Here is a 23646-nt window from a genome sequence, read left to right on the forward strand (position 1 = left end):
CCCTTGTCAACAACAATCTAAATCTTTTAGCATTTTGGCAGTATAGACTAAGAACTGTAACAGTACTGCTGATAATAACGACTCAACGCTAGGAATTTTTAAAAAATATAATCAAACTTCAACTAAAATTCTGCTTTCTTAAAGTCTCATATGTAGTCTTGGTGAAATTTTTATGAAAATTAAAAAAAAATTATTTACCATTTTTGTTAGGTTATAAGAGAATGAATCAAAGCACGCATTCCCCAAAGACACATAAACCTGAACTACAGAATCCCATCAAAGTTACCATAAAAACATGGGGAAGTTATTTTCATTCTCTGACAGTTTTAACTTTTGTTAAACAACTTCAAAAACAGTCAATCACAGAAAGAATTACAATTAGGACAACTGTGCAAGTCAAAGCTTGATGAGCCGTATCTGGCTCATATGGTTAAGTTTCCAAAGTAACTGAAATGGGGAGTTACATTTTCATTTATAACACTGACTTCCATGAATGTGTTCATGGTAAATGAATTGCAATTTTCTATGACATTAGAGTTTCAGATTTAAATATTACTTCTCATTCCTCATTTCCCTAGGATCAAAGGCATCAGGAAATGCAACAGCGTCTTGTTGGCCAAGCAGGGGTACTACAAGGCACACAAGCACCAATTTCTTTCTTGGGCTCTCAGACCAGTCCACTCATGACACTGCCTTCTTCCTAGGCCAACATCTGTAATGGGGCCAAGAAGGCTGATTTGATTTAGGTGGGTGACAGAGCAGTCTTGCCTGTAGTTTTCTTCCAATGTAAAAACCTCAATATGGTGCATTATTAGTCATTAAGATCAAAGTGCATTCAGAGAGACAAAGTCTTCAAGAGCCTTTTATGTACTTCACATTAATTTTGTTGGTGGCAATCACACTATAGGCACAGGCCTTTTAAACATAAATAAATGATCATCAATTTTCCAAAAGGTCAGTAGTTAAAGGATATCAACAAACAGCTCTCATCAATACTATTAATAATCATTAACAAGAATGCTCCAAAAAACTAATAATAAGAGAACTACAAATCTAAACAACTCCAGAGTTTTACATGGCCCTCAGAAAATTGACAAAGCTAACAAAAAATGAGCAGTCAGTCCTGAAGGGGTTATGAAAAGGCAGGCACAATCCTACATAGTGGAGCATCCTGACTGGAATTATTTGAAGAAAGTGAGAAAAATGCCCCTATCCACTGATCTAAAGATTCATCTTCTTCAAATAACTGGGAAGAATGAAGATGCCCATTAACTTGGGAGGTGGGGGGTGGGGGGGCTAAACAAGATGAAGGTACATGATTGCAATGGAAATGTCATCAAGCTCTGAGAAACAATAAGCATGACTATGGAGAAGGGCTGGAATATTTATAATCAGACACAAAGTGAAAGAACCAGAATAAACACAACACAACCATGTAAATAAGAAGAATCAGAACTTAAGGTTGAGAGATAAGACCAAGTTTCCAGCCAAAGATGCCTGCCTCTGGCTCTCTTGCAGGGGTGGAACAAGGCCAATATTGGTTGGTTAATTTTATTTAATTGGTCTTTTCCCTTTGTACAATTCTTTCTTATATGAAAAATGGGAGAGAGAAAAGGGAGGAACTGAAAAAATCGTAGGTAACATAAAAACAAGAGAGCAACAACATTTATATTCAAAAATAAATAAAGGTTTATATATGTTCATGGGACAGCACCATCTATGTACATTTTGAGATGGTTCCTACAACAACAACAAAAAAAACCTCTGTAGTCTTACTTCATTCAGTGGACTAGCATTTATGAAGTACCTACTAGGTGCCTAGCACTGTGCTATGTGCTAGGAATAAAAAGAAAAACAAAATGATAGCCCCTACTCTCAAGGGGTTCACAGGTGAGAGGAAGGCAACATGTAAGCAGGCATATGCAAACAAGAAAAACAAAAGTTCAGTTGGACATCATCTCAGAGGGAAGGCACCAAGACTAGGCACCAAAGGAGTACTAGGACAGGTTTCTTATTAAAGAGAGGATTTTAGCTGACATTTGAAGGAAACCAGGGAAGCAAGGAGAGAAAGTTCCAACATGGAGGGTTGAGAGAAAAAATGTTCAGACACAAGATAGAGAGTCTTATTTGAGGAATAGCAGAGAAGTCAGTGTCACTGGATGGCAGAGTTCATGGAGGGTATAAGGTGCAGGAAGTCTAAAAATATAGGAAGGGACCAGGTTATGCATGATTCTGAACACCAAAGGAAACACTTCTTAGTTGATCCTGGAGGTGGCAGGGAGCCACAGCAGTTTCAGGAGGGGAGTGGCACAATCTACAACATTCTGATAGAAATGATGAGATGAATACAAAAGCATGCATTTTTAAGGGCAGCAGTATCAGCAATGCTAAAGCGCATAATAAATGGGTTGAGGTTGATGAGAAAAGTTAAGCACAACAAAAAGAGTAAGTTCAATTTTTTGTGTGTTTTTTGGGGAACTAGAAGTAGATTCAAACAGGAAGAGGCCCACTGCTTAAGGCAAAAGGCAGTTAAACTTTAAATTTTTCTTTTTTCTGTTTATCCGCCAACAAAAGCAACCTTCAAACTAGAAAGAAAAGCCTTCTGAGAATGAGGAATTGATGTCTTTGATGAGCTCAAGTCAATAATGAATGAAAGAACAATGTCCTGAAGCAGAGGTGTCTAAACACTTGGCCTTCAACCCTCCCAAGTGTGGACCAAATCAGATCATTCATTAGGAAATATGTAACAAAACATAAAAATAGAACATAACTCAGATAACACATCTAATGTATGGTTCCCTAAGCCAATATGCATTTGCAAGGATCCTTCTATTGGATTTGACATCACTGTCCTAGACTACAAGAACCAGTCAATGTGATTATTGAGTCACTATTAGAAATAAATGAGAGAATATGAAGAATGGAAGAGGCATCACAGGCCTTCAGAAGGATAAACAACTCAATTTGGGGGCAGGGGAGATACAAAAAATGGAAACTGAAAAGTCTGAATTGGTGTGTTTGACTTTGATCCCTCCACCCTCACCCATTCTCAAATGTTTATTTAAAAGAAATGGGAAAAGAAGACCTAAAATACAAAGAACTAAAATGACTTTATGAAGAACTGGTAATACTAAACCAACCCAACTTCTTTTTCTATTAAGGTTTATGAAACTGGTAAATCATGGGAAAGGTATACAGCAAAAGTATATATACATAATAGTAAAGCAAAAGCATGTTCTCATTTTTCATACTATTCTCATAGAAAAGATGGAGAAGTATCATCAGATGGATTCAGACCTGACTAAATAGCTTGACCCAGAGGTTATTAATGGCTCCAAATCTCCTTGAAGGAAGGTTTCTAGTGGAATATTCCAGGGATCTTTCTGAGGTCTTGTGCTGTTAACATTTTGTCAGTAATAGGACCTTTCCATCTGGGTTGTCACTGAACCCTAAGGACCATGTGGCCTCTCCACTTGAATTGCAGCTGAAACCTTCCATATCCCCACTTAGAAGTAAGCTCCTTGAGAGCAAAGTATCTCAATTTTCTAGCTGTATCCCCAGAGCTTAATAAACAAATGTAAGCACTTAATAAACACTTTATTTGTTCTCTTTGCAAATGCTCAGACAATACATAGTTAGGAGTAAGGGCTAGCACAGTGAATATGGTATGATCAGGAAATCCAACAATCTCTTGGCAGGCTACAATATCGGGCCAAATATGAGAAGATGAACTCTAATAGGATAAATACAAATTCTAAACTAATTTTTAAGAAACTGACTTCAGAAATACAATATGGAAGAGACATGGTTAGATAGGAATTTGTCTGCAAAAAATCAGAGGAGCAGAGATTTAGAACTACAAGGGAACTCAGAAGTTAACTGGTATAATATCCTCATTTTATAGGTAAGGAAACTAAGGCCCAGAAGGTAGAAATGACTTATCCAATGTCACACATGTCCTAAGTGACAGAGGCAAGATTTGCTCTTTCTATGCCTTCTGTCTTACCAGTGAGGGACCTGGTGCCAGGGATTCAATGTAAGTCAACAGTATAACAATGGTAATCCAGACAAGAAGATGCAATCCTGGGCTGCATTCTATGATGAATGATAAAGAAGTCTTCCTGATGCTCTGCTGGTGAGACCACAGCAAAAGTGTCCTGTTTTAGAAAAGGCACTTACAAGTCATAGAATGTCTGAAGAAGAAAGGCAGGGAGACAAAGGGCTTCCTGTTCCTCCTTTAACTATAAAAGGCTCCAGAGGTGAGGAAGGAAGGATAAGGATTGAGAAAAGGTCAACAATAGGTCAGATCACTGGAGCCTTTGGCAAGGGGAATTTGAGCTAAGAGATGAGTTCCAAAGCCAGATCATGGATGATTTAGAAAGAAGTGAGAGAAGTGAAGTATGAATCTTGAAAACTACTCTGACTATATATTAGAAGATTTGGTTAAGCTATTCCCCTATTGTAACAATGGAGATACTTGATCAGGAATGTATTGGGAACTTTTAAAATTACTCCCCCTACTAAGACAATGCCTTAGGGGAAGATAAAATTGTAAACTCCTGATTGAACAATGAAAGTTCTCAACTCATACTTTATAGTAAAGCTAGAACCTTAAGCTAGGTCAATTTTCAGATATAATACAAAAAGGTGTTAAGTACCTGTAAAGGTTAAATTAATCACAAAAAGGTCAAGTAACTTACAAAAGGCAAGCTTAACAAAGAGGTGTGAAGTACTCAGAAAATTTAATCTAACCAGAGAAGGTGAAAGCCAAAGAAGGTGAAAACTAAGAATGGGCAGTCCTGGAAAAAAGCGTCTACTGTGATTGGTAGACGTGAAAATTTAGGGGACGTGACATAAGAGAAAATTTCTTTAAAAGGAAGGGGTAAAAGGTCAGTTGAGGTAAATCAGTTTGGAGAGCAATTCAGTTCGAAGTGGAGGGAGATTCTTAATTAGAGTTCAGGAGATTCAGTGGAGGACTGGAACTTGCTAGGAGATGGTCTTATGGTGAGTGATAAAGACTGACTTGCTCTCCCTTAGGCTCAGGCCTTTTTCTACTGCTTGGCTCAGCCTGAGCCAGAGCAGTTTAAATTAATTCTCTCTCTCTCTCTCTCTCTCTCTCTCTCTCTCTCTCTCTCTCTCTCTCTCTCTCTCTCTCTCTCTCTCTCTCTCTCTTTCCCTCCTTCCCTTAATTCCTTCTTTCTTTATTCATTAAAATCTCCATTAATCCCCAGCTGACTTGGGTATTTTTCATATTTGGGAATTTCCCATGGCGACTACTTACTTAGATTTTAAGTCAAAACACTAAAATTACCCTTACAGAAGGCAAAAAAGACAACCTTTCAAAGTTAGTTAGAAGTTAGAGAAACACAGTAGATCCACATGATGGTAGTTTGAGGAGATGGCAGGTTGTATGCAAGGACTTGAACGAGTTTACAGAAGTGGGGAAGAAAACAGGAGAAAATGAAGATAAGGGGGTCATAATTGAGAAGGTAATGAGTTAGAAAATCTGGACAGAAAGACAAGATCAAGGGTATATGAAGAGGAAGAGGCCTTTGCAAGGATGAAAAAATCTGGCACAAACTATAATAGTGCATGAGATATATTATATAATGACTAAAGTCATTTTTAAAATCTTATTAAATTTAAACTAACTTTCATGTCTGCATTACAGCCAAAACTGTAGGCAAGTCATTAAAAAAGGCTGAATATAGAAATTTTTTAAGTCAATTGCCATCAAGAACTTAAAATTAATATATGACTAGATTCTTTATCCTTACTAAGACGGACAATTCAGTATACTTTAACAACCTGGCCTCTGTTGAAAATATCTCACAAAATTTGCTTCTACTTTTTAAAGAGTATAAAAGTACATTATAAAGTATATGACACTTTTCCCCCAGAAACATTTAAAAAGCCCCACAAAACTGTGGACACCCAAAAATGAAGTTTGGTGAATGAATAAGGAAGGAGGCCTTTATATGGAAAATAAAAACATTATAGATCTTCTAAGGTTTTTAATTTTCTTTTAGAAATATAATGCATATAAAATATTAAAGCAAAACAAAATAAATTTTTAAAACTTAAGGAGGAGTCAGTCTGAACCTTCTTTAAAATTTTTACTTAAAAGCTACAGCTATGCATGGGTTTAAATCCCACAGTTATGAACTTCTGCTCACATTGGTGGGCTGACTTACAGGGTGATTAACTGTTTCTCCAATCAAAAATTCTAGGGGTAAACCTGAGAGATTAAGGTTTACCTAGTACCACTGCTCACAAACCTTCATCTAGTGTTAATTAGGTTTTAGAAAGGGATATTTGCCAAGATGGTATACTAAGAATAGTGGTTACAAAAACAATCCCCTCTTTATCCCCCCCCCCCCCAAAAAAAAAGCCTGAGACATACTTTCTTTCCTATGATTATATATCAGATCCAGGAAGACAGTGGGCTCAGCTTAGAATGCACGATGGTTATTGGACATCCTTTTCTCCCTTTATGGGTTCCCCCTTATCTACTTATTAGGTTCTGAGCACCAAAGCTCTGGTAAAGTCCTGGAGCTGCCTTTTCTTGATGTGTCTAGTCCATCTTGAGTGTCCATCAGCTCTCAATACAAACACCACTGTCAGCCACTGCTACTCCAATGGGAACTCCAGGTCACCACCTGATCAACAGGGGTGGTAGGAAGATCATTAATACTTTCCTTGGGCTGAGTCTTCCCCCTTGCTGCCTTCTTTAATAGGTGCAAAGGCCTATATCCTCAAGGTAATCCCAAAGTGTGATGGGCTACTACTGGATTCTCAGAGGTATCTAATTCCTTCACAACAAATCCCAAGACATTTCTTACGTTTATCTCTTAGCATGAAGCTCTTCACTCTTTCTGAATTAATTAAGATTTTTCCCCATCTGGTTCATACTTTTAACTAACTGATTCTACCATCCATTTTATACTATCTTCTTTTCATGAATCCCTGCCTCCCCTATATAATCATCACCAACACTTCATAAACCTAAACTACTCCTACCATCTGTCTCTTCTAGTCATGTGCTTTTAAACAAAGCTGGAGAAAGTCACAAAATGATGCCGGTTGGATCACTACAAATTTATGTTATCTAGTTTGAACTCGGACCTCAACACAAAACTAACCCTTTTAATTCTCTCTAATGGATTCTCTGTTTTGCTCTTCTCAGAGACTATTTCCTTCACCTATTTTATTCAAACATATCCTCAATACATGTATAAAATGTGTTCATCAAGATTTTTATAAGGATGGGGAATGAGTTACATGGGTAACTGGTGTCCTCTCAATTGCCATTTTTTGAATAATAGTTTTGAATAATAATTTTTTTTTCATTTTTTCCTCTTATCCCCTCTTTCTTGAGATCTCAATACTTCACAATTTTATGTTCTTCAGACCCTGAAATTGTTGCTGATTTCATCTTCTTGAGTGTATTTCAACATCTTATGTTGTAACTAATACTGAGGTATTAAGGATTCAAATGTGGTTCTACAATCACTAATGATAAGAATAGAACATTACAAAAATGCTAACAAAGAGGTTTCACTTTTTCGTCAATTTGTTGTCTTCCTACCAGTTTCACCCATGAAATCTTTTGGAATGACATGCCTGGGTTCACACAGCACGTAAATATCTGAGGTAGGGTTTGAATGTTTTTTGTTTGGAAAGAAGGAAAGATGAACCTATTCTAACTACCCTTACCTCTCTCCTCTAGTTGGGGAACCCAGGCCTTGGCAGCATTGGGCCCCTAAGAGATTCAGGCTTGGATGGCCCTGGTCTTGGCCCCCCTGGGCACCATTCAGACTGAGGGCACCAGGAGCTGTCTGGTGATCTAGTCAGGTGCTTGGTGTCTTCTCCAACTGGCCACTTCAGTTGGGAATTGGTGGGGGAAGGGTGTCCAAATCACCAGGAGAAGAGGTACATATTTCCTCAGGAGCAAAGTCTTGACCAGCCCTTTCCTTAGGCTGTCTCAGGACTGAGAGAGCTAACTGCCTTTCTCTGACAGAAAACTCTTGCTCTCCCAAGATTCCAGAACATCTCCTGGAGCCCTTCCCCTGCTGTGTCTGAGGCTCCAGCAATTTCCCAGGCTGTAACTCCAGTTCTAGGGTTTGAAACCTCTATCAAATGACTCATGGAGCTATGGAAGCTAGGTAGGCACAGTAGATAAAACACCAGGGCTGGAGTTAGAAAGACCCACATTCAAACCCTACCTCAGATATTTACATGCTGTGTGAACCTGAATAAATCACTTAATTCCATTTGATTTTGTTTTCTCATCTATAAAATGGGGGTAATAATAGCACATACCTCCCATGGCAGTTGTGAGAATTGAAGGAGATAATACTGTAAAGTACTTAGCACAGTGCCTAACACACAGCAAATGTTATGTAAATGTTAGCTGCTGCAGTTATTATTGTTATTATTATTGTTGTGGAAGTGAACCTGGATATCAAAGGTTCTACCAATACAGCATAAGGTCTGGCAAGGTTCTACCAACCTGGAAATGTCAATTTTTTTTTTCACAAAAGAAAGTTTCCATTTGATTTTTGTCTCTTGTTTGATAAATATTTCAAAGTTTAGCCTAATTAGAAAGTGCTCCACTAGTCAGGACAAACTTCCAGAAAAATGATTCTCTTTGATGAATTCAATTCCATGTTAATGTCTGTTTCTCAGTGGAAAGAGTGAAACAATAAATAAAAAGTGGAATGCAATATATTGGTGAGATACTGGTGTGATACTTACGAATTTGCTTATTCTCCTTTGGTAACTGAATTTTGTTCGTTTGGCTACTGCCTTCAAGGACAAAGACAAAACTTTTAACTTCTTTATCAAACTCCTAGAGAATGTAAAAGAAAAAAGAACAATGAAGTATATAGTTTTTCTTTTTATTTAGTCAATTTAGAACATTATTCCTTGGTTATAAGAATCATATTCTTTCCCTCCCTCCCCTGCACTCACCCTTCACATAGCTGATGCACAATTCCACTGGGTATTACATGTATCCTTGAACAGAACCTATTTCCATGTTGTTGATGTTTGCACTAGGATGTTCATTTAGAGTCTACATCCCCAGCCATATCCCCTCGACCCATGTATTCAAGCAGTTCTTTTTCTTCTGTGTTTCTACTCCCATAGTTCTTCCTCTGGATGTATATAGTGTTCTTTCTCATAGATCCCTCCAAGTTGTTCAGGATCACTGCATTGCCACTAATGGAGAAGTCCATTACATTCGATTGTACCACAGTGTATAGTCTCTGTGTACAATGTTCTCCTGGTTCTGCTCCTCTCACTCTGCATCAATTTCTAGAGGTTGTTCCAGTTCACATGGAATCCCTCCAGTTCATTATTCCTTTGGGCACAATAGTATTCCATCACCATCAGATACCACAATTTGTTCAGCCATTCCCCAATCGAAGGGCATCCCCTCATTTTCCAATTTTTTGCCATCACAAAGAGCGCAGCTATGAATATTCTTGTATAGGTCTTTTTCCTTAATATCTTTTTGGGGTACAAGCCCAGCAGTGCTATGGCTGGATCAAAGGGCAGACAGTCTTTTGTCGCCCTTTGGGCATAGTTCCAAATTGCCCTCCAGAATGATTGGATCAGTTCACAACCCCCCCAGCAATGAATTAATGTCCCTGCTTGGCCACATCCCCTCCAGCATTCATTACTTTCCCTTGCTGTCATGTTAGCCAATCTGCTAGGTGTGAGGTGGTACCTCAGAGTTGTTTTGATTTGCATCTCTCTGATTATAAGAGATTTAGAACACTTTTTCATGTGCTTATTAATAGTTTTGATTTCTTTAACTGAAAATTGCCTATTCGTGTCCCTTGCCCATTTATCAATTGGAGAATGGCTTGATTTTTTGTACAATTGATTTAGTTCTTTATAAATTTGAGTAATTAGACCTTTGTCAGAGGTTTTTGTTATGAAGATTATTTCCCAAATTGTTGCTTCCCTTCTAAATGTGGTTACCTTGGTTTTGTTTGTACAAAACCTTTTTAATTTGATGTAATCAAGCTTACTTATTTGACATTTTGTGATTTTTTTCTAACTCTTGCTTGGTTTTAAAATCTTTCCTTTCCCAATGATCTGACATGCATTTTATACTCAAGACATTCACTAATTCTGAGTTTATCTTGGTGTAGGGTGTGAGGTGTTGATCCAAACCTAATCTCTCCCAAACTGTCTTCCAATTTTCCTAGCAGTTTTTGTCAAATAATGAGTTCTTGTCCCAGAAGCTGGGCTCTTTGGGTTTATCATAGAATCTCTTGCTGAGGTCACTTACTCCAAGTGTGTTCCACTGATCCTCCTTTCTGTCTCTTAGTCAGTACCATATTGTTTTGATGACCACTGCTTTATAGTAAAGTTTGAGATCTGGGACTGCTAGGCCACCTTCCTTCACATTTTTGTCATTATTTCCCTGGATAGCCTTGATCTTTTGTTCTTCAAAATGAACTTTCCTATATTTTTTTTTCTAATTCAGTAAAAAAAGTTTCTTGGTAGTTCAATGGGTATGGCACTAAATAAGTAAATAAGTTTGGGTAGGATTGTCATTTTTGTTATGTTAGCTCGTCCTACCCATGAGCAGTTAATGTTTTTCCAATTATTTAGATCTAGTTTTAATTGTGTGGAGAGTGTTTTGTAGTTGTGTTCATATAGTTCCTGTGTTTCTTTTGGCAGATAGATTCCCAAGTATTTTATTTTGTCTAGGGTGATTTTAAATGGAATTTCTCTTTCTAATTCTTGCTGCTGAGATGTGTTGGAAATATATAGAAATGCTGATGACTTATGTGGGTTTATTTTGTATCCTGCAACTTTGCTAAAGTTGTTGATTATTTCCACTAGCTTTTTAGTTGATTCTCCAGGATTCTTTATATAGACCATCATATCATCTGCAAAGAATGATAGCTTGGTCTCCTCATTGCCAATTTTAATACCTTCAATTTTTTTTTCTTCTCTAATTGCTACTCTTAGTGTTTCTAGTACAATGTTAAATAATAGAGGAGATAATGGGCATCCTTGTTTCACTCCTGAACTTATTGGGAATGCATCTAGTTTATCCCCATTGCAGATGATGTTTGTAGATGGTTTTAGATACATACTGTTCATTATTTTTAGGAAAAGCCCTTCTATTTCTATACTTTCTATTATTTACAATAGAAATGGGTGTTATATTTTCTCAAAGGCTTTTTCTGCATCTATTGAGATAATCATGTGATTTTTGTTGGTTTGCTTGTTGATGTGGTCAATTATGTGGATGGTTTTCCTGATATTGAACCATCCTTACATTCCTGGTATAAGTCCTACCTTGTCATAATGAATAACCCTCGTAACCACTTGCTGGAGTCTTTTTGCTAGTATTCTATTTAAGATTTTTGCATCTATGTTCATTAAGGAGATTGGTTTGTTGGTTTCTTTCTCCGTTTTTGACCTGCCTAGCTTTGGAATCAGTACCATATTTGTGTCATAAAAGGAATTTGGTAGAACTCCTTCTTTGCTTATTCTGTCAAATAGTTTGTATAATATTGGGATTAGATTGTAGTATATTTTTATTTGAATTCCATTATAAAATCAAAGAGGTGGTTCCATAGGAAAAAAAATCCCTTGATAAATGGAGTTAAAATTAGGAATGGGGTATATGTTTTTACAGGTTTAAAAAGAGGTATAAAAATCATTCTGGGTCTTCCTGGTGTAAACCTTAAAATTTCCTAGACTTATGAATGTTGGAAATTTCACCATTGGGAAATTTCATACTTGGAAAAAATTTCCTACTGATAGTAAGAACTCTATTGGAATGTGAAACCCCTTGGCATGGGAGGATCCTTCTCCTCCCTACTTAAGACTACTTTAGGACAGAAACCTTTTGTTAAACAATGGAAAGGGCTTTGACCTATGCTTAAGCATAGAACAGGAAGTTCTTTGAGTCATGATTGATTTTAGAATTGATACAATAGAGATACTTGGAATGACAGAACCAGGTCTTAGAAACTACAATCTCCACCCTACTCAGAGTAAAAGGATTTAGGAAGGGCTGCAGCAAAGATCAAGATTTAATTATTTGAGAATATGACCTTCAACAGACATGTGCAAAGGGGTCAGACCTCTGGGCGGTCCTGGGTTAAGCTAGAGCCACCATTGGCACAGGGGAGATATCGACAGTGATTGGTAGATGAGAGAACTGAGGGGAGGGAACTAGAGATTGTTTCCTTAAAGATAGAAGGGTCTGGGGTCCTAGGAGGAGGTTTTGCTCTAGGAGGTTTTTCTCTGGGAGGTTTTGCTCTGAGAGGTTTTGCTCTGAAGGAGTCTGAGAGGAGCAAAGTCCTGGAGGGAGAGCTCCTGGAGAGATCTGAGAGGAGGACTTCCTCTGAAGGAGGCTGGAGGTGGAGGCCCCTGAGACTGTTTCTCCATTTTTGGTCATGTGAGTGATAGGGACTGATCTCTTTTCTTTGCCTCAGCTATCTAAGGGCTTGGGCCTTTGGCCCAGCCTAAGCAGAGGGGGTATTAAGCCCTATTCCCTTCTCTCCCCTTTCTCTCTCTCTCTCTCTCTCTCTCTCTCTCTCTCTCTCTAATGCCTTTCTTCCTCCTGTTTGTAATTTAAAACTCCATAAAAGGTTGACTTCTGACTTGAGTTTTCATTTAGGAATTACATAGCTGAATTCCTTGGCGACCTTAAATTAATATATATCAGTCTTTTAAAGTGATTTCGATATCACACTGGATCATGCAAGGTTTTCATGGCTGAATAGCTTCATTTTTATGTTAGATTCTTTTTTTTCTCAGACTACAAGAACATCTCCACTGTTGGAAATCTATTAATTGCTAGCCTGAAGGTCTTGAAATTGCATTCCTCCAAATTCTTCTTTATTCTAGGCCTCTACATTTAGTAGAACAGGAATAAAGAAGTCCAAGAAAGTTTCACTTCAGTCCCCAGTTGATGAGGATGACTCTAGGTTCCCAAAGGTTATGCTAGCAGAGCCTGGGTCTATATACTTGTCATTCAAAGGCTAAATGATTTAAGCTTGGAATAGCTCACTGATAGAGGGCTGCACCAGTCCAAGGCTTTTTTGACCATAGCAACTCAACAAATTGAGACTGTTTACTAAGGCAATTATTAGTTGCAATCTGCACTGTGAAAAGTGTAACCACAATGATATAACCACAGATCTTGCAGTAACGAATGAATACTGCAATGTTACTCTTTGCTACTAATTATATAACCAAGTAACATATAATATGTTTAGGATGGAAAAGTCCTAAATTTTGATTCATTACTTTATTTGACCTCTTAAATTTCAAGGAACGTAAATATCTTAAAAACTGATTTATAAAGCCTTTGATTAACTATAAAGTTAACAAAAACCAAATTAATTTGGGTCTATTACAATAAAAATATTTAAGTTACAATAACAATCTATGATGAATTCAATTTCAATATGCAAAATTCTAATTTAACCAGAACTACTATAAAATTAGAACTGCAAGTAATAAATTAGCTTCTAGTCAACTGCACATAATTTTATCTTTCATTCTTAACATTCATATATATATATACTTCTAAGTAGCTGAAATTATATTTAAATTGTAATACTTACTTTCCAAATTACAGATGGACTGCCAAAGATCTTCCATTTTGCTCCAGGATTTTTGCCTTGGGCACTGAAGATTTCAACAAATGGCCCCCCCTATAATGCAAAAGTAAACAAACAATCAATGGTAATGATTAAGCATATATGATGTGCCAGCTCTACATTTCTGGTATAACTTCAGCCTGGCCAGAGGGTTTCATCTAGTGATATCCTTGGTATATGTCTAACAGCACTCCTTCAAAGGGTTGTTGTGATGATCAAATGAGAAAACCTGCAGAATACTTTGCAAACTTTAATGCTCAATATGAATGCTAGCTATTACTATCATTATTATTATTACTGAGACAGGGTACTTCTCTGATATGATCATTGGTCTATAGCACAAAAAAGTTAAGAGAAATTGCCCAAGATCACAAAGCCAGAGCAGGAACAACATATTAAATAGATGAAACCCTCTGTCAAGGCTGAAGTTATACCAGAAATGCAGAGCTGGTTCAATGATAGGAAAGCTACAAAGATCATATTAATAATAGGAGACATGATTATACTAACAGAGGTGAAAAGAGCTTTTAATAACATAGAATATCTACTGATGGTGAAGTGGGGCACTTTCCAAAAAGCACAGGAATGAATGGATCTTCCCTTAATATAGCAAAAAAATTAATCATCTAAAACCAGGAGCTAGCATTATCTCTCCTTATGAAACTCTATTAGTCTTTTTAAAAAGATGAAAGGTAAAGCAAAGATCTGTACTGTTTTTTCTCTTATTTCTTGTTTTAGAGATGCAAACTATTATAATAAGAGAAGATGCAGAATTTAAAGGAATAAATGTAAAGAAACAAAATTATCTTGCAGATAATGTTGATTTACTAAAACAAAAAAATTTGCAACAAATGTTGCTGATAAATGTCTAATAACCAAGAAACAACGGGAATTCATAAAAATACTTAAAATCCAGTCTCCAGTGGAAAACTGCTCAGAGGATATGAATAGGCAGTTTTCAAAAGAAGAAACATAAGCTATCAACAGTCACTTGAAAAATGTTCCAACTGACAAATAAGAGAAACCAATACAAGCAATTCTAAAATTCAATTTATACCTATCAGATTATCAAAGATTATTTTAAAAAGTAAATAGAGATTTTAGGAGGTGGGATAGAAGGAAAGGCACACTAATTTACTATTGAAGAAGTGGTGAACTGGTCCAAATCTCCAGGAAAACACTTTGGAACTCTACTCAAAGTCAACTGTGCCTATTCTTTGTCCCAGACAGATACACCAAAAAGCAAAGAAGGTGGAAAAACATAGTTTCACATGTTTGCAAAAATGTTTGCTGCAGCACTTTTTATTACAGGAAAGAAGAAACAAAGTAGATGCCCACTGGTGAACAAATTATGGTACACACATGTAATATTATTGTGCTAGGAGAATCAATCAATCAACATTTACTAACCTTCTAAGGTGTGCCATCACACACTGTGCTAAGTGCTAGGAATACAAAAAGAGGCCAAGCTACTCTACTCTCAAGGAGCTTAAGCTAAAATGGCAAAGGGACAGCTGGGTTTCCCAGTGGTTAGAGAGCCAGGTACAGTGATGGAAGGTCCTGGGTTCAAATATGACCTGGGGCACTTCTAAGGTCCGACCCTCCTCAAATCACTTAACCCCATGGCTTAGCCCTTGCCACTCTTTTGTCTTTGAACCAATACTTGGTTTTGATGCTAAGACAGAAGGTAAGGGTTTTTTAAAAATCAAATGACAAAAGGGGCAGATTCCAAGAACGAAAACTGAAGTGAGGAGGACCAGGAGAGCAATGGGTTATATAATAGCTACAATGATGAAAAGGATAAGTTTGAAAGCTGTAAGAACTCTGATTACTGAAATGGCCAAAGGTGACTGCAGAAAGGTACAGAATGAGACAAATATTTTCTGATAAAGCCAATATGGGGATTTGTTTTACTATATGTACCTGTTACAGAGTTCATGCTCCTGTTAGGACTGGGAAGGATGGGGAAGGATAGGGTAGCAGATAGTGTTTGGCTGTTTTTGTCAAGTTCACAATAAAAAGAAAATTTCTTTAAAAAAATATATATTCCTGTTAGAAAATTCAGTAACCAGAAGAGCAGGAAGCTTGGAGGAGAATGTTTACATATACATCAAAGATGGGTAGGACTGCAGCAATTTTGGTTAAGAGAATATGCTGCAGACCCCTTGAACAGGAAGAAAAAAAGACTATGTGAGTTCAGGAAATATCCCAAGCCTAGCACAGAGAAATAAAATAGTAGTGACAGGAGACCAGTCAGAGGCTGCTCACATCCTATGGGTAAAACATGAACAGCTAATATTTTCTTGACTTGGTTATTGATCATTTCATCACTCAAAAAAAGTAGAAAAACCAACAAGGATAAATTCTATTCTGTATATTTTATTGTCACTAACAAGGGACAATTGGTTGCTAGAGAGAAATGATGGCAACCTTGAGGGTTAACAAGTAGTCCCTCTCTTTAAGACTCTATAATAGAGAGGAGAAAGCTAGCTAGAAAGTGTCATGTGCACTCTAGATAAAAGCAGAGATGATATCAAAGGAAATACGAGTTGAATTTCACAGATAAGTTCTATAGGTGAAGTCAACCCAAAAGAAATGGGAATACCTCAAAAGTGAAATCCTGATTTTTAAAAAAAGGAGGTTTAAAGAGATTGGTGAGGATAACTGGGATCTCATCAACTAATGCATATTTTTTAAAACATGAAAAGAAAGGCAGACGATGGATTATAATACATAACCTGCACAGCATGTGCTGGATCAAAGTCAAGAATTTAAGTCTCTAAATGCACTGAGGCTGGTGAGGAAAAGTAAAGACAACAAAAAGAGGGGGTGGGTTTCAGGCCAGAATCACACTATGGGTGAAAGAGACAATGCCCAATGAACTTGCAGTGTGCAAAGGAAGAGTGGAGAAGAGATAGCAGTGGAAGACAAAGCACCAAGACAATGCCAGGAGCTACGAACGGGGCCCTAGACTTTACTGAGCAGGGGAACATCTGGTCAGATCTGCACTTCGAGAAAGCCACTTGGTGGCTGAATGGAGATCAGACTGGAGTGGAAAGAAACCTGAGGCAGGCAGACCCAAATGGCTATTGCAATAGTTGGGGCATAATGTGAAGAGAGCCTGCACTATGGTGGGGGCAATGTCAGAGGAAAGAAGGGGCATATTCAAGAGATGTAAAGGGGAAATCGACAGGCCTTGGTGCCTGCTTAGATGTGAAGTTGAGAGTGAGAAGACTAGGAAGGAAGGTGGAGAGGAGGAATTTACAGGGAAAGCTAATGAGCTCTACTTTGTATGTGTTTAGTTTAAAATATCTGCTGAATGTCCAGTTTAAGATGTTCTTAGAGAATATGAAGACTCCTCAAAGGCAGCTGGAGATGTGAGATCAGGGTGATAGATCTGTGAATCCTTAGCAGATAGCATGGTCATTAATCCACAGGGGTTGATGAGATCACCAAGGAAGTAGGACAGAGGGAGAAGAGAAAACAGTCCAGAAGAAACATCTATGTGATAACTAGAGGACATGACTCAGATACAGGCCCACAAAGGAGAAACGGGAGCAGTCAGAGGTTGGAGAACAAGGTGAGGTCAAGATCGATAAGAATCGAGGAAAGACCCCTGGATCTGGCAATTCAGAGATCACTGGAAAGGTTGGAGAGCCTGGAATGATGCTGCTGGAGCTCAGAAGCTGGATTCTAGAGGGTTAAGAGAGAAGTGGAGGCCCCTATTGTAGATGGTCTTTTAAAGGAGTTTAGCCACAAAGGGAAGAAGACATATGGGATGGCAACAAGGATGGAGGATCAAATGAGTGTTTTTGAGGATGAGGGACACATGGGCATTTTTGTAGGCAGGAGGGAATGAGGCAGCAGACCGAAAGAACCTGAAAATAAATGAGAGCAGGAATAACAAGGTGGGCAAGCTGTTGGAGAAGGGTGGAATGAGATCCTTTGTGCAAATGGGGCAGGCCTCGATAAGGACTGAGGGCACTTCATCACGGGAGACAGGGGCAGGGGAGGATATAGCAGCAGAAACCATCTAAGTGCAAGATGAGGAATGGGGCCAACTCGACCTTAGAAATTCCAAGTCAAGCACTTAAATGCACCACTCATTCATATCCAAGATCCAAAAGCTGGCTTGGGCATTTGCCCAGTGTCTCACCCTGGCATGAAGTGACCCTAAGCTGTCTGCAGAGCCCAATGTCAGACGGGTTCTAGCAAGCCGGCAAAGCTCCAAGTGTAGAGGAGGGATATTCTAGGGGGCTCCCAGTCAGAGTCCACCACCAAGTCAGTCACCTCAACTCAGAAAGACATGCTTAAGGCCCTGCAACCTGGAGCAGTGGAGTCCAAGCCCACCACACACCTGCTTCTTAACTCAAGGGAATTCACATTCAGCCTACTTGGGTGCCCAATTCTTGGAGAAATGCTCTTAAAAACTGCACACTGAACAGTGTTTCTAGTCTTCCCCAAAGGCAATGACCATCCAATAAAGAACGTTTGTTTTTTCCCCCCAATCTACACACATGTACAGCTGGAGGGCTGGGCCTGGAGTCTGGAAACCTCATCTTTCGGAGTTCAAATATGGCTTCAGACTCTGACTAGTGTCTTATTAGTGTGGCCCTGGGCCAGTCACTTCACCATTTGGCCTCAGTCTCCTTATCTGTAAAACAAGCTGGAGAAGGAAATGACAAACTGCTCCTGTATCTTTGCCAAGAAAACCCCCCATGGGGTCATGAGTCAGACACGATTGAAACCTCTGAAGCACAACAAAACACAGATGTGTGAAAAAGCATCGGAGCTCAATAAAATCTACATTCCCCATAGGAAACCCAGGGGCTAATGTCGGCAGATGTTTATTATAAAGATTCATGGAACCCACCAATGACTATCCACAATCTTTCATTATAAATCACAGGAATTAAACACAGAATGATAATCGCCTCAGAGAAAGAGAAGTGTCTATCCTAAGAACTTAACGACACAAGTAAGTACTTAATAAAGCCTTGCTGACTGCCTACATAAATCTTCTAAGCCCTGCTTGTCATTTCCAATGAACCTTGCTGCCCCCCCCCCCATTTCTGTGGTCATTTTACAATAAAAGGTAGAAAGAGCCACGAGAGGGAACAATTAGGAAATTAAATCCTCCGTTTCGCTGGTGTTATGTGAAGGGTCTAATACTGGATTGGGGCAGCCTTTAAACGCTGGCCCTGTCCCCACCTCTCCTGTTGCTTCTCCAGGGGATCCCTGGAAGGCTTGCCAAGGCAGCCAGCGGGCACCGGGAAGAGGCAGGTGCAACCAAGAGAAGTAACAGGTGAGGGAATTGTTGCACAGCCCTCGGCAGCCCAAGGAGGGGAGCCAGGCCCGAGTGGGGCTGACCGGCGGATTTCAGAGCTGGGGTGTCAGGGAGGTCATCTCTTTCGGTCCGGCGGGAGGAGAGCCTCATCGAAGCCAGCACAAGCAGGATCAGCTCTGGCTGCAGGCTCCCAAAGACATCCTCTGCCAGCTTTGCCCCTGCATCATTTCTCGAGGGCGGGCCTTTGGGGCTCTCTGCTAAGAGGACACTTGAAGCCCAGGTAGGTCCTGCCTTCCCACCAGTTCTGTGCCACATGGGCCAAGGGGTTGGAGGGGGATCTCCGCGAGGGCAGGAGCGGCTGTGGCCTCCTTTTTAATCCTTTCCCTGACAGCTTAGAATCTATGCTGTGTAGTGGTTCCAAGGCAGAGGAGCAGTAAGGGTTAGGAAGTGGGGTTTAAGGGGCTTGACTAGGGTCACACAGTCAAGAAGTGTCTGAAGTTGAATTTGAACCCAGGACCTCTCATTTCGGGGTCTGGCTCTCAATCCACTGAGACACCTGGATGCTTCTATTACTGCCCTTCAGTTTCGCCGCGGTTAGAAGTTGGGGTGCCTTTCATCCCTGCCCCTCATAACCCTGCCCCGGGCCTCAGTTTCCCCGCGTGTGTAAGATTTGATGCCCCGGGGGTCTCAGTTTCCGCTGTGTACGAGGCAGTGCCCCGAGGGTGCGGGGGTCCCGGTTACCTGATACTCATTTTTGAACATCCCTGCAAGGAGGGCCGCCGGGGCTGGGGCCTCAGAGCGCTACTCTCGGGCCTCCGCGCCGGTGCATGGCGGGCCGGCCTCCCGCCGCGCCCCGGGATCTTGGGGGCGAAACCGCGTCACCGGGGCGGCTGTTAAGACTCGTACCACAAGGCGCCCTGGGAAACCAACGGGCATGCCCGCCAGCGCAGGGCCGGGTGGAGACACGCCCCACGATCCCTCCTCCCAGCGACGCTGACTGCGACCGCGACCCCGCCCCGCCAACGCCCTGCCCCAGGGAGCCGAGGGGCGGGGCGAGGGCGATGCCGAAGGATGATGTCACGTGCAGGCCCACCCTCTTGCTCCGAGTGGCGAGCCAGAGGCCTGGCAGCTCTTAGACAGAGAAGGCCAAGGGGCGGGGCTTGATGAAGGGGCGGAGCGCTAGGACTGAACGGACTGGCAGGGGATGCGGAGCCTTTGGAAAGGGCAGGGCTCTGAAAGAAGCTCGGCTTCCGCTTTTAACAACCCGAAGGCGAGGCGAGCGCGGCGACCCCAATGATGTCAGCGCGCAGGACCAGAGCCCGGCCGAAGGCCTAAACAAAGCGTTCGGGCGCCAAGAGGGGGCGGGGCGCCGGGAAGGGAAGTGCTTAGACTCCACAGGGGGTGAAGGGGGTGGGGACCGGAGGATGCCCGGCGTATGGTAAAGAGGAAGAGGTGGAGAATTTTCTCCAGCTCACGCCCACCACCTTGGGAGCCAGAGTTCTACAGAGTCCTATGAGGTTGGTCAGTGTATTCCCCTTGATCTGTCTTTTCGGTTGTCTGAATCTTCGAGGCCCCGGTTTTCCTGGCAAAGATACTGGAGTAATTTGCCGTTTTCTTCTCCGGCTCACTTTACAAAGGAACGATGGGCAAACTGAAGCAAACACGGTGAAATAAATTGCCCAGGGTTACATAGCCAGGAAGTGTCTAAAGAAGGATTTGAACCCAGGATCACCTGTCCCCAGGCGTGACAACCAACACACTGCGCCATGTAGCTGACCTGTACCTAAGAGGTTGGAATCCCGCACATGAGCAGAGGAGTGGAATATCACAGCGCATGGGCTTCAGCTGATACCTGACTGCGCATGTGCTGTTAGTGTCCTGCTCCTGCTTAAATAAAACAAACCTGCCCTCAGGGAGTTTACTGACTAAAAGACCATTGTAGATAAAGTAATTTAGATTGGATTAGATTAAATTTAGATCAGCTAAATAACTGGAAGGCCTGAGTTGCTCCCTCAATTGCTACGTAAGGAAATTCCTGTTTAGTTTGAGTTAAACGCCTTAAAGGGTCATGGATAGCAAGCAGGAAGGACTAAGAAAGTCATTTAGTCAAAACCTGTTATTTCAGTTGAGGAAACTGAGGCCCTGGGAGGTCAGATGATTTACCTAAGTCACATATAATACAAAGTAGAACTAAAATTCAAACCTGGGGTCCTCAAATTCAGAACCTAAAGCACCAAGTACTATATACAAAATAAATACAAAGAAAATACAATGGCATAGATGGTTGAGTAAGAGAAAGAAGTGAATTACAAGTCATCTGTGACCCATTTCTCAGAAGGGACAAGGATGGCATATGACTTCTCCAGCATCCCATCCTATAGGTTTCATAGTATTTGGAAGAGGAAAGTCCCTTAGAGAACATCCAGACTGAGACAACCAACACCTCTTTATTAAGTCCATTCTATGTTCCATGCACTTTGCTACAGGCTAGAGCTAAAAAAGACAAAAATGGAACAGACTGTATATTTTACTGGTGGAAGCCAAGTGTACCTACAAATCAAAGTAATTTTAGGAGGGAGAGTGCTGCCACTGTGGGGGACTGGGGGACTGGATCAGAAAAGGGTTAAAGTAGAAAGTAAAAGGACCTAAATCTTGTAGGAAACCAAGGATTGAGAGCATAGGAGATAAAGGGATAGAGAATTTCAAGCCCTGGGACAGCCATTACAAGGTCATGGAGGTAGGCAGAGCCAAGATGGCAGAGTAAGGGCTTGCCCAAAATCTCCCAAATTCTCCTTCAAAAAACTTTAAAATAATATGCCTAAATGAATTCTAGAGTGGTAGTACCAACAAAAGGAAGGAGTGAAATAATTTTTCATCCCAAGATAACTTGGAAGGTCAGCAGTGAGGAAAACTAATGTTGAATTGTATTATTTATTAGTCATATTTCTATGGGAAATAATTCATTTTCCCCAAGCTCCTTGACCTTCCAAGGTCAGGCCACAATATTCCTGGCCTCAAGACAGGACTGGGTTTCAATAGTTCCCTGATATACAGTTTCCTAAATCATCTATTTGAAAGTAAGACAAGTCAGCAGTTTCCTGTTTGGGGCAAAAACCAATTTATGATGAAATAATGAAGAAGGAGTCAGGATCTCTTAAGTTCACCCACTCTTTTGAAATATCTGCCAATGGGGACAACCTGGGGAAGAGATGAACTACTGGGCCAATTAGAGGACACATCTTCTTGTAAAAGAGAGTCTTAGGACCTTCAGAGAATCATCTATGTAAGAGGCAGATGCAAGGACCCATTCTTTGTTAATAGACCACATGCCCTGTTAATAAACAATGATATGTCTCAGGGAAATGGCCTCATCATTTGTTGATTAAAAATTCTGGTCACTGCAACAAGAACAGCGAGTTCCCATAGGCCTTGGGAGCTATTGAGTTGAAAGCAGTGGTAGTTTCTGGAGCTTTCAGCCAACCTAGGATAAGGAGATCAGACAACTGATGAGGAGGAGATTATAGGAGACACTTTGCTGGGACTAGGCTCAGGACTCTGTAGCATTGTCTATATGTGAATCTAGGTTGCAGTCTTAGACTGAAGAAGAACTTCAGCATGCTAGAGCCTGTGCTGCAAGGGAGCAAACACCCTAGTCGTAGTTCTAGGGAAGAAAGAAGTGCTTATTATTGTTTACAGATTAAGCATAGGGCAGAAAAGCAATGCCCGCATCTCTTCTTAGATCATACTACTTTGGAGAAACTGAAAACTTACAGAGCCTCATAACTAGCTCTGAAAACAGCAACATGAAAAACCTGAAGCTTGGAACAGTGCCTTCTCTACTCCAAGACCAGAATCAAACTTTAACATAAAGTTAAAAGTCAAGAAATAGACTCGAAAAAACGCAAATGACAAAAAAAAAGGAACTTGATCATAAAAAGTTATTATAATGACAGGGAAGATCAAAACATAAATTCAGAAGACAGTGATGCCAAAAAATAAAGCTATATCCAAAGCCACAAAGAAAAATATGAATTGGTTTCAGTCCTAAAAAGCTTTTTTTGAAAAACTCAAAAAGAATTTTAAAACTCAAATAAGAGATGTAGAAGAAAAATAGGGAAAAGAAATCTGAGTGATGCAAGGAAATCATGAAAAAAAAATAGTCAACAACTTGATTTAAAAAAAGGACAAGAAGTACTGAAGAAAATAGTACCTTGAAAAATAGAATTGGTCAAATGATAAAAGACAAACAAATAGTAGTAGTAGTAGTAGTAGTAGTAGTCCCTCGGTAACCGAGGATGACGATTGTCTTTGTGCGTTTTCATCTATGATAGATGAGTGTGAACAAAGACACTTGTGCGTGAAGGAGATTTAAGTGGAAAAGTCGATGCACAGAGACAGTCCCACTCTCTCAGCGTTGGAAGCCTGGGTCCATTGGCACGAAAAGTCGTTACACCTGGAGACTTCCTCAGCTGCATTGGATGGCCATGTTGTCCTTTGTGCTCCAACACACCCTGAGCACTCCACAGTGCTTTGCTGGGTCGCCCTCTCAGCCATTGAACCTTCTTATTGGTTTCTTCCATCTGTTTAGCCGAAGCAGTCTTCACATGCTGGGTGAGCAAAGCCCTGGTTCACGAGGGGTCGACGACCCGATGGCTACCCTCACAAGGTTTAGCCAGCCTGTAGAAGCCATTGCCCAGGGTGTGGCCACTGCCG

General features: G+C 40.4%; 1 protein-coding gene across 10 annotated transcripts in view; it reads right to left on the reverse strand.

Annotated features, from left to right (window-relative positions):
* Window positions 1-23646, reverse strand: part of CFAP20DC (CFAP20 domain containing) — a 291242-nt gene that overhangs the window by 230122 nt on the left and 37474 nt on the right. For 6 of the 10 annotated variants that reach the window (XM_056804299.1, XM_007499983.3, XM_007499988.3 and 3 more), the window contains exons 1-3: window positions 19675-20066; window positions 13611-13700; window positions 8758-8851 (exon numbers count right to left, since the gene is read on the reverse strand). In XM_056804299.1, coding sequence (XP_056660277.1) covers window positions 8758-8851; window positions 13611-13700; window positions 19675-19695 — 205 coding nt within the window. In that variant the 5' untranslated portion in view covers window positions 19696-20066. Of the gene's footprint in view, window positions 1-8757; window positions 8852-13610; window positions 13701-19674; window positions 20246-23646 lie in introns of those variants that run through there. The other 4 variants (XM_007499981.3, XM_056804296.1, XM_007499982.3 and 1 more) reach the window with 4 other exon arrangements.

This window comes from Monodelphis domestica, chromosome 7, assembly GCF_027887165.1.
Source record: "Monodelphis domestica isolate mMonDom1 chromosome 7, mMonDom1.pri, whole genome shotgun sequence".
In the NCBI taxonomy this organism is placed as follows: domain Eukaryota; kingdom Metazoa; phylum Chordata; class Mammalia; order Didelphimorphia; family Didelphidae; genus Monodelphis; species Monodelphis domestica.